Source organism: Dunckerocampus dactyliophorus, chromosome 8 (genome assembly GCF_027744805.1).
Source record: "Dunckerocampus dactyliophorus isolate RoL2022-P2 chromosome 8, RoL_Ddac_1.1, whole genome shotgun sequence".
NCBI lineage: Eukaryota > Metazoa > Chordata > Actinopteri > Syngnathiformes > Syngnathidae > Dunckerocampus > Dunckerocampus dactyliophorus.
This window is the reverse complement of record NC_072826.1, coordinates 22,846,879-22,858,575: the sequence shown is the minus strand read 5'-3', so window position 1 is coordinate 22,858,575 and position 11,697 is coordinate 22,846,879. Positions and strand designations below refer to the sequence as shown.

The window sequence follows — 11,697 nt, the reverse complement described above, 5'->3', positions numbered from 1 at the left end:
TAGTACAAATGTAATATTTAAAACATATTTTTACAGTAGTTTAAACATTTACCGTTACATTTACAATAAATAATAAAATAGTAATATTTTGTTTTTACTTAAATATATTAACAAAAACAACATAAAAATATATATTTTTTTAAAATCAAAAAGACAATCTTTTTTGCTAAATGTATTTGTTGTCAATATTGACAGAAAACCTTATATTTTTTTGTTGTCAAATCCAATTTAAAATTAATGTCATAATTATTAACGAATTTCTAAAATAGAATTGTAAAAAGTGGCCCCCTGAGGATAACCGTAACTGCAATGTGGCCCACAGTGAAAACGAGTTTGAAGCCCCTGCTGTGGAACATGCCGATGTTATAGTAATGAAAACTGGAAAATTATTTTCCACCAGTTGGGGGTGCCAAATAAATTGGCCATTCATTTTGAATTGTCACAGAAAATCTGTAATTGCGGTACATGTGAGAATTTAAAAAAAAGTGATCAACATTCAGTCTGTCCTGAATTGGATTGGTTTGAATCAGAATTTTATATTAGAGTTAAACACAATTAAATAAAGAGAACATAGAAAAATATAAAAACAATTTTTACTCAACAGTGAAATGAATGTAGAAAAATATCAAATAACACCGTCAACTAGTTTACAGTGCGGAGTGTTTGCGCCCAAATAAAACAACCCACGTCAGCGATAGCCACATCTTCGGAGGATAACTCCAAGTCACGGCCGACATCCATTTCCCTGCCCGCTTCACGTTTAATTCCACGTTCGGTCATTCCGTTTATTTTTTTGGCGACTTCCAAACGGAAGTGAAGCAAGAAAAGGTCGACTCTGATTAGCTGTTGTGACAAACATTTCCGCCATGTTTGATGGAGTAAAATTGCCAGCTGCTGATCACTCTAATCGAGCTGGAATTCATCGCCATCACCAATCACGATCAAATGATCGCCCAGCCCTAGTGTGAAGCCATAACACTTCCTGTCCGTCACTTAATGTTTGTTGTAGCAAATTGGTGTGCTTCTGTACCAAACCGAATGTGCTGTACTGTTATACCCCTAAAAAAGAACACCCTACTGGACTTACCCTTGCAGTTATTATATCTGGTGACTGTGTTGGTCTGCAATTAGACGTAGCCGTGCTCCACTGGCCGGGCAACGTTTCCACTTCAGTCCTCTTTCTTCCTCCATTATCATCGTCTCCAGTCTCACCTCCTGACCTGTCCACGTATTGGCAGTTTGCGTCTGGGCTTTGTTTCGTTCTCCAGCCTGTGCTCTTTGGTCCTTCAGAGCGCTCTTGCTCGCATGTCAGCTGTTTTGTCTGGGATGAACAGGCCTCCATGTTTGTTCCCCCCAGATGCCCTGAGGCCATGCAGCAACAAGAAATTGAAATATGTTAGTCAAAAAAGAGATGCGTGCATTGGTACATGTCTGCATGTTAGTGTAGGATTGTGCATAAATGGACAAACTATTGTATATGTGTAAAATTAAGACCAAGTGAATGTGGTCAACACGTTTCAAAAGTAGAAAAATGCAGCATGGTGGCCTAGTTGTTAGCATGTCACCATCAGAGTCACGAGACAGCGTGTTTAAATCTCTGTTTGTCCAGCTCTGCGTGGCGTTCGCTTGTTCTCCCTGTATAGGCGTGTCACGATAATCGATAAAGCGATTAATCCAACGATAGAAAAAAAAAAACGAGGTTTATAATTTTGACGCCTCGATAAATTGACATGTGCGACATGTACGTATGCCTGCTGCATTTCCTCGTCTTGCTGTAGCACACAGGCTGGATGACAAGAGGCTTCACTCTGCTTGTGTCTGAAGCGCATAGGTTGTATAGTCGAATTAAGGGGAAGAGTGAGCCTCCTGTCAGGTATTCAGCGTCTTTGTCACAGTACATGGAGGCGGGGGCTAGCTACGTAGTGATTGAATACACTGAATGCTAGCTAGCAGTTAGCAAGCAAACGCGAATATAAATGAAAGCACAAAAGCCGAGTGTGAATGTACTGTGGGGCATTCGTCCCGGCGGTTGGCGCTTGCTGGGACAATTGATCGATGAAGTGAATGTATCGTACTGGGTGGCACGAGCTCGTGATTCCCAGGGTATGTGAAGTGGTGAGGCCCTGTGATTCGTAAGTGCTGTAGGAGGCATCTTCTGTGCCTCTTACAGATACACTACACTGTAGTACCACCTAGTGGCTCAAATGTGACATGACACAGTGATCGTGGAATGATAAACTTAATAATCATGTGGTCTAAAAAAAGTACAATGTAAAATGTCCATAGGTGTGAATGATTGTTTACATATAGTTTATATATAGTATATATATATATATAGTTTATATATATATGTGTCCTGTGATTGGCTGGTGACCGGTCCTAGGTGTACTCTGCCTCTTACCCAAAGTCAGCTGGGATAGACTCCAGCTCACCCGTGACCCTAATGAGGACAAGCGCGATAGAAAATGAATGGATGAATTCATGCTTGTGGTTTCTTCACTATGAATTTCCGAATCACAATTCAGAGCCTCCGGCTTTTCGTGTTCTCTCGCTACACTGCGGTTCACCTTTCGCGGATTTGCTGTTTTGCTGATTATTTTAAGTGTATTTTTGTATATTTTATTTTAACAGCGTATGAACGCGCGTTGTGTTCTGCATTCTTGCGGTGTATTAGAGCGATCTATCGATGTTCTGTTGTATGTGTCTGTTATTGTATTTACGACTTCTACCAGTAGAGGGTGTTGTATACTCTTGTTGAAGACATGTGCAGCTCCGCTGGTCTCAGTATGTGTTTACATGCCTGTACAAGCATATTAGGAACCCACAGTAGACAGTAGCCGGCTAAATATAAAGCTACAACAGTCCTTATTGGGAGAACCCGCCCATTGTGTTTTGCATCCTGATTGGCTGTAGACCAATCAGTCTCCTTTGTGCCATTTCCTGTTGTGGTCAGTATTCGTTAGCAAACTAGCAAACTGTGTGAGCTGCTTGCTCACCGCCAATAAACAATAGAAGAAGAAGAAGCTAACCGGCTAAATGAATCTTCGGTTTAAGGAGTAGGACAATGGCAGGAGCAATATGTTTTAACAAGGATACAAAAACACTAGAGTGAAACGGCGGCAGGACAAGGCACGGTCATAGGAGGGAATAAGCGTGAGTCACTTAATAATTTCTTGTGTCCAACTTAATGGATTGATCATTAAAATTCAAACGAAATTTGAACTTTGAGAGTGTTGACACAAGAGAGAAATGTGACAAAATGTTATTGTCTGTCTGAGAAAAGTGTATGAAGTGTATTGTGAGGGGGTTTACAGCCTTAAAACATATATAATAATTGCAAACAATTAAAGTTGGCTACTTGGCGGATTTCATTATTGCAGGCTATTTTGGGAACCTATCCCCCGCGATAAACGACGGAACCCTTTATTGCAATTCCATCAATTCAGCCGAATTCAACAAAGTCTCCGCAAAGTACGCACAACCTTGCACCGCAACTTCCCCACCAGTCATGGGCATTTCTGAATTATTCCCTGAGTAGCGCTCAAATGTTAACTGCCTAACTAATAAAACGCGTTCCTGTATTGTGCATCACGCCCTTACTTTCTTGTTGACGTGTGATAATGTCTCTCATTTATTAAGAAATGAATGCTAAAGACCGAGCGTCACAGTTCCCCAACGTTTCCTGTGAAAGCGGGATTAACTATCATGTGGACATGTGTGAGTAATGTTTGACACTAAATAAGACATTTTGTCACAAATGATGCATGTTGAATAGTGATATTTCTAATAATAAACATGTGAGTATGGATGGCTGTGTCCTGAATGCAACGTCTGATCTCAATGACTGACATGGCATTCCAATAGAAATTTCAATTTGTCCAATATGTATCAATAATAATAATACACTCCTGATCAAAATCTTCTTAATGAGGTTTTAAGTAGAGCTACAACAGACAAAAGCATATTAACATCCAAATGTGCAAAATGCAAATTCTAGCAATTTTTTCAACTGGTCTTAAGATTTTGATCAGGAGTGTATGTGTAATATATCTGAAATTCACTGGGAAGAAGTTCCAGGAAGATGTCATGACAGGAAATTAGGTTAAATGGGTCTATCATAGGGAAAGCGTCATTGTTTGGAGTGGAAATCATCTGTGTAATTTAAAAAAATGAAGTAACATAAAAAGCAGTATGAAGAGAAAACAGCAAAGGTAAGGCAAAATGTGTCCTCATAAATACTCAGTTTTGCAGATCCTGAAGAGTCAGCTCAACCGCAAACATAACATCCAGGCCATTAACACCTATGCCCTGCCAGTAGTCGGATAACCTGCAGGCCACCGGAAGTCAGGCAAATCGCTGATATCCAGACAAGAAAGCTCCTTACAATGTATGGAGGGTTTCAACCCAAGTCGAATCCTGAGGCTACACACCATGCTAAAAGAGGGGGGCAGAGGACGAGTGACTGTCACAGCCACCATCCAGGAGGAAACAACAAGTCTCCCAAGAATACATCAAGAAGATTAGTGAATGCCTCAGGCAACAGGCAACAAACCCAGTAAGGGCGAGGAGCCAGCTGGGCTGTCATGGAAAGACAAGCCCCTGCATGGCATGTACCACCAACACATTGAAGAGGTGGCTGACATCAGGAAAACATACCAGTGGCTGGAAAAGACCGGACTGAAAGACAGCACGATGGCGCTGATCTTGGCAGCACAAGAACAGGTCCTAAACACAAGATCAAGAGAGGGCGGGGTCTACCACATTGCCGTCACTTATTATTTTGGGTCTACAGTATTGTACTGTATGTGATACTAGATTGGAAGTATTAAAGGATGACACCAAAGGCTACACTAATGCCAGCCTGCGGGCATACTGAGCTAGCAAGCTACAGTATGTGGAAAACAATGTCATCACTCCCGCACACTCATTTTTACTCCTTAGTTATTAGTACAGTATCTGATAATACTGTATACCCATAATAATATATACAGTACTGTACACCACCTGTGTTTACCACCACCATAATATATTTTAATTATTATATACGTATTTATGATTACATTTTCAGAACATGTTGAGGGCTAATTTAAAAAAAAATACTAGCTCCCTGGCGACACTTTGGACACCCCTGGTGTAGCGTTGAAGCAGTATACAGTCATCTCTCGCCACTTTGCGGTTCAAATTTCCCGACTTCCCTCTATCGTGGTTTTTCAAAATAAATAAATTATCGCTGTTTCATGGTTGAATACAGCCTATTATTAGTTCAAAAGCATGCATATTTAAGCAAATTTGACACATTCTTGGCCTAAATTAAGCATTTTCAAGCATAAAAATTGCTAAATGGATGAAAATACAAATACTGTATAAGGCATTCAGAAGACACAGTGGAATACATGATATGTAGCATTCTACACTGCTCACACAAACCACCGCAGGAAGTACGCTTTCCAGAAAAAAACAAGGAACTCTGCCATTGCTAACATGCGTGTCTATGTTATGTTTTATTTATGTCTAATATGTTTTATTTTCTGCCATTATGTCTACTATTTTGGGTAATGGGAGTGTAAAGATGACTATGGTGTGTTATTTTATGTCTAAAGGGCTGTTCTAATGTTAAAAATGTTATTTAGAACGTCGTAAATGGGTTTTCTATGCTCTCACTATGAAAATATTCCATTTATAAATAAGGAATCCTACTTGCTGGAAATACACTTACAGTATCTGTACCAGTATCAGTCTGGAACCAATTAACCATGATAATTAAACAATTAACCATCTGTGCATGTGAATTGTGACACCCTCCATTTGTGTACAATTTTGAATGACGGCAATTTAAAATTTCAAATGTAGTCATCGTTCCATGCCTCATCATTCATCCAGGTCATTGTATTCTCAGGGAGTCGAATGGATTCTCATCAGAGCAGGCTTCATCAGTTCATGTTCAAAGACCAGATAGGACAGCTCTGGTCAGATTACTACTACTAGTCAGACCAGACCAGAGCTGTCCTGTCTAGTCTCTAGTTCAGATAGGACAGCTCTGGTCAGACGACTACTACTACTACAACTACTACAACTACTACTACTACTACTACTACTACTACTACTAGTCAGACCAGAGTTGTCCTGTCTAGTCTTTGATGAAGCCTGCTGAGATGAAAATGTCTTCCAAGACAGCTTAAGCAGTCCAGTTGTGATCCATTCAAGGCCCTGAGAGTAGTTACTGTAGCATTTAATAAGAATGAACTAAAAACTAAAAATAGTAAACAACTATACCTGTAATCGGGCTCTGAATACCTGCAGGCAAATCTGGAACGGCTTCGGCATTTTCTTCCTGGATATTAGATGACTCTGTGGTAAGTTTTGGTTGTGTGCTTATTCTGTCCAGGGATTGTTCCTGTGTTTGGGAAGGACTGTCGTATTGTCCCACCCTGTTGCATTCAGATTGTGCATGCTTCAACAAAAGTAGAGTCTGTGATGATGCAGATTCCGCTGAATTGGTGTAGACGGATGCTTGTCTGTCTGCTTCTTTAGGGATTTGACATGTATCCACAGAAATGGAAGCATTCGTGGACTGAATGGGCTCCACATGTGCTTGTGCACAAGGTTCACTCTGGGCTTCCATTGTACTTGCAGTACTCCAGCTTCCTTGAATTGTATGTCCATGTTGGCTTTCTTCTAACGATCCACTTTTCATGGAGCTCTGAATTTCTGTGCTTGGGGAAGGAAAGGTCAAGGTTTGGCTCCCTTCTGGATTTACAGTTGTGGTTAGAACAGCTGTTGACACCATGTTTTCGCTGCTCACGGCCTCTGTGGTTGTGTTGACAAGACTGTGACCGTGTGGTAAACATCCATCTTCTGGTGGTTCTGATTCAGCTAAATCTGTAGCCTGTGTATAATCACTGTGCTCTGTCTGCATCTCACCTACTTGGATAGGGTTTCTGTTTTCCAAGTCGGGCGTTGGTAAAGGCAGACTTTGATCAAGCCCATTTGGACTACTGGGCTCCTCAAGATGCCTCCCCTCATTGGTACTGGAGACAGAGTTGTGTGCTTTCATCTGGATCACCCCGGAAGTCATTTTGTCCACGTTCTGTCTCTGAGAAAGGGTATTTCCCAGCTGACGCTCAATCTGGGGTTCAATTAAAGCCAGCTGTTCATCAGATATTATTTGTAGACATATCTGAAGGTCCGCTGTGTGAACATGAAACACGTTCTGACCTGTTGGCTGTCCTGAGTCAAGTGGCACAATGTGACATGGCGTCGTTGGGGTGCTTGAAACTGTGGTATTTAATCTGTTTACAAGATTCAACTGACCGGACGCCCCTGAAGCATGTGTGTAGGACAAAAGAGCAGGATTGCCTTGTGAAAAGGCTTTAACTGCAACAGTGGGTGTCTGGTTTACTTTGGTAGCAATAGTTGGTGTGTCCATTGTGGTTTTAATCACAGGCAGGAGAGTTCCTGTCATTGAAGGCTCAGCAACAGGTACCGGAGTTGATTCAGGCTCTGCGGTGTTTGGTAACTTCAGCTGGTACTTTGGAAGAAAGCTGTTCTTGGCAGAAGAGGGACTGGGCGCTTTATTAACTGAGGGTGTAGGAAAGACAACTCTTTTGACTTGAGCTGGTTTTGGATTTGTTGGTTGGTTGACATAACTGAGGTTTGTATTTTGTCGAGGCACAGCAACAGTGGTCAAATGAGGGGTTTTAGTCGAGGTGTGTGGGTCAGTCTCCATCCCCACAGGCCAAAATACTTTGTCATCAGTTCTCTGCTTTTTACTGTCGGATTCTCCACAGATGTGTGAAGTGTGTTTTTCTTGAAGCCCTTCTACTCCTCTGTCGGTGTTGTCAGTTTTATGCATATTAGGTGATCCAGTTGAGAATAATGGAAACGATAACAAAGAGGGATTTCTCCAAAGAGTAGTTTTGACAGCACTGCCTGAGGAATTGCCTTGCAATGTGTGAAATGTTTGATGACTTATATCTGAATTGCTGTTCTTTACAAAAGAGGAACCTGAAGAACAAAGTTGTGTATTGCCGGTTGCAAAGCTCGCCACCGGCATAACTGCTTCTTTGGTAATGACTGACAACCTCCTTTGCAGGCCCTGAACAAACTCATGCTCTTGATTTGATGTGGGTGTCCTCCTGCTTTTACCAACGCCCCCATCGTCAACTTTGTCAGCGCTATAGAGCTTTCTGAATGTTCCCCCTCTGTATGCGTACCACTTGTTGTAAGCAAACTTCTGTGATTTCTTCCTCTGGAATTTTCGTTTTCTGGGCTCTCCATGAATGTCACTGTCATCCCCGTCACAGCTGAGACTGGCAGACTCCACAGATGAGTTCATTACACAAGCTTCTGTAGGGGGGTTGCAGTCTATAGCAGTTTGACGAACCAGTGGATGATGGGCGGATGAATGATGATTGCTTGACTTTATTCCAAAAGTGGTTGGACTGATAGCTTCGCTTCCGCTCTGTGCAAGCATTGTATAATCACTCTGAACGGAAGGGTTTGGGCAGCTCTTCTCGGGCTGAAAGAGAGTAACACTGAATGGTAGGGAATTGCTTCGGACTAAGGGGGCAGGCTCCATGGTTGTGGAGTGTTGGGTTGGTGCTGAGCGATACAATCCAGAATTTTTTTGTAATCCCATGTTCAAGGCCTTGTTGTTCCTCATGTCAAAGTGAAAGGAGTCTTTGAACGTGTACGGCATCGGGAGGTCAATGCTACCCTGCTTCGACAGAATTGTCTTACGTGGCCTCACATTTTCCAGGAGCTTGTCCTCCACAACAGATGTGTTGTCTGAAATCAGTTTGGATATCCGCTCCTCCAGTGCTTTATGATCTTTCTGTCTCTCAGTTTCACCGAGCCCTTGTAAACCTGCTTCTAAAGGTGCACGTGTGTTAGTATGCTCTTCAGAATGATGTGTGCCACAACTTGCAAGGCTTTCTACACGGTGGTCAGGTATAAGACTTGCTGGAGTAGGGCACTGGTCACTGCCCTCACTGAAGCCTGAGTCAATGCTGTCATGGCTCTTTGATTTCGCTTTGCATCCCGAGTTCTCCCACTGCTTGGAGAACAGAGTGGCCCCTTGTCTCTGAAGAGGAATGTGTTGATTAGGGTTCAGCAGAGGTTGTGGTTGTTCATTGCCCTGTTTTTTCCTGTTTTTGGTTTCTTCTGCTGTTTTAGCATCCTGTTCCAGGCTTAGCGATTCCTTTGGGCACTCATCCAGAGATGAATCAGTGGTACACATATCTCTGGATATGCCCTCTAGACTGCCCACGCTGCTTTGCTCCGATTCATATGAAAGACGAGCATGAACTTGAGTCCGCTTATGCTTGTAAAGGTTGCTCTGAGTCTTGAAAGAAACTCCACAAATGGTGCAGGGGTAAGGCCGCTCCCCAGTGTGACAGCGGAGATGCTTCTCCAGGACGCTCGGTTTCATGCAGTCACGCCCACAGTGAGGACACACATGCTTACCTGAAGACTTTGGTCTGGCTATCGGAGCAGCAGCTGCCAGATTCAATCCCGACTGGGATTGCAGTCCACCAACAATATGGAGCGTCAGGAAAGGAAGTGTCTCCTTGGAGTAGATTGGAGGCATGGGAAGACAGAGCTTGGCCGGCTCCTGTTCCCCTGCAGAAGACTGAAGCACAGCCTGCACTGATACTCCAGGCAATGAGTGCGTGTAAGCAGCCATCTCTTTCTGTGCTTTCTCTATCTCTTGCTTGCCAGTCTCCATGGTAACACTGCTGCTGTTGTGATGGTTGTGATGTCCCGGGTGCACGTCTCTTATTACCTAAAAGATATGAGCCATTGGCATTAGGACACCACTTTATTTAAGGTGTTCCTTGTTCTTGAAAATAAAATGAAGGGGAATAAAAAATACCACAAATGATTGCATCTGTATAGATTTCAACATGTACAAATATTGTTTTGTAGTCTGTGTTATGTTCTAAGGCTTGACATGGGATGGAGCCATGCAATTACTGAGTTGAGTTGTTTTTTCGTATTATGGAAGGTTAGGATTAGGCTTAGGCATGAACTAACGCTAACCCTAATCAAACAATCGCATCAATGTGGATTTTATATGTTTTGTAGTAAATGTTGTGGGCGTTATCGTCTAACAGAGGAGCTTGACTTGACTTTTTTTTTTTTTTTAAATGAGGAACATGCTGTCCTTATACACGGGGAATCAGGTAGAAACAGTATGTTGACAAAATGCACTCTTTGCAGCAGATAGAATAAAGCTTAAATGCTATACAGTAATCCCTTGTTTGTCGCGGTTAAATGTTCCAGGCCCGAATGTGATAAGTGAATTTCCACAAAGTGTGATTGCTTATTTTTAAATGGAATATTTTTGTACTTGGAGCATAGAAAACATGTTTACAACCTTCTAAATACAGTTTTTAACATTATTAGAGCCCTCTAGACATGAAATAACACCCCCATAGTCACCTTTACGTTCCTATTACCTAATATAGTAGACATAATAAGAGAAAATAAGACATTTAAGACATAAATAAGACTTGTGCTCATGTGTGTTGCAATAAATATGTTCCGGATTTTGAATACACCTTCTGAATGCCTTATATTTGTATTTTAGTTAATTGACACATTGTTATGCTTGACAATGCTTAATTTAGGCACATATATGCACATTTGTGACTAATAATAGGCCGTGTTCAACCATTCACTGGAGCAGCAAGAACATGCTTTCCATATGCACGGGACATCAAGGAGCAACAGTATGTTGACAAACTGCACTCTCTTCAGCGGATGGAACAACATTTAAATGCTACATATCAGATGATGATAGTCTACAGACATTATCTGTTGCCTTGGTTACCAGTCTGCACCAGTAGTGTTTACGGTGGCCAAATCACATGACGTGTTGGTACAAGTCCATCACACGTATTTATTAGTCATTGCACATCAAAACCAGCAGAAAGTGCTACTTTATCCAAATGAGTGACCGGTATGAAAGGCACCGTCTGGCTAAAACAGCGCAAGAATATTAACATCATCTTTTTACGGTTGTTTTCACTTCCTCACAGCTATGCAAATGTGTAATATTTCCTATTGAGTTTTTGACAGTGTCTGCTGCACATACGCAAAAGTCAGAGTGCATTGTAAAGTCCTTCTGCTTCTCTTGCCATCTTTTGAAAACAGGAAGTATGTCACGGTGTTCTCCGCTGATGAAATGAAATGAGAAAAAAAAAAACTTGCTCTACCTTGGTGGTTCACCATTCTTTTAGCAAACTATTCCGATCATACACGGTTCAGAAGAAAAGTGGCATCCTCAGTACCTGCTTTGTTGTCCAGGTCATTTATCATCCACTGGTATTTTCTCTAACGCGGTTGGAACACTTCTCATCACAAGGAAACAAATGCAAATGAGAAAGGAGATGCACGGTGAAAATAATGAGGCAGAGAGGAGATTGAGGAAAAAGAGAGGGCTTTACTGGGTGGGTGTGAAACAGTCAAAAAAAAAAAAAAAAGACATCCGGAGAACAAGTAGCAAGCACGATGAGCAGGCCATGAGCACCGATGGAGAATTTGAGGCCGACATACCGAATAGCACAATTAAGACTGGCAGTCCTGATCTTACCTTGAACGGTCACGCTGAAGAACTGACTGACTTGAGCATCAACACTACTTCACTTTTGCTGCAGTTGGGTGCTCGCTCCCCACCTACACACTTCCTCCCAC

The 11,697-nt window shown here is 42.0% G+C and overlaps 1 protein-coding gene across 4 annotated transcripts in view; it reads right to left on the bottom strand.

Moving 5' to 3' along the window:
* Nucleotides 1-11,697, bottom strand: part of znf831 (zinc finger protein 831) — a 25,472-nt gene extending 13,775 nt beyond the window's left edge. Inside the window, exons 1-3 of one of the 4 annotated variants that reach the window (XM_054784017.1) lie at nucleotides 11,597-11,697; nucleotides 6,274-9,784; nucleotides 1,088-1,362 (exon numbers count right to left, since the gene is read on the bottom strand). In XM_054784017.1, the coding sequence (XP_054639992.1) occupies nucleotides 1,088-1,362; nucleotides 6,274-9,727 (3,729 nt within the window). In that variant the 5' untranslated portion in view covers nucleotides 9,728-9,784; nucleotides 11,597-11,697. Of the gene's footprint in view, nucleotides 1-1,087; nucleotides 1,363-6,273; nucleotides 9,785-11,294; nucleotides 11,395-11,596 lie in introns of those variants that run through there. The other 3 variants (XM_054784016.1, XM_054784020.1, XM_054784018.1) reach the window with 3 other exon arrangements.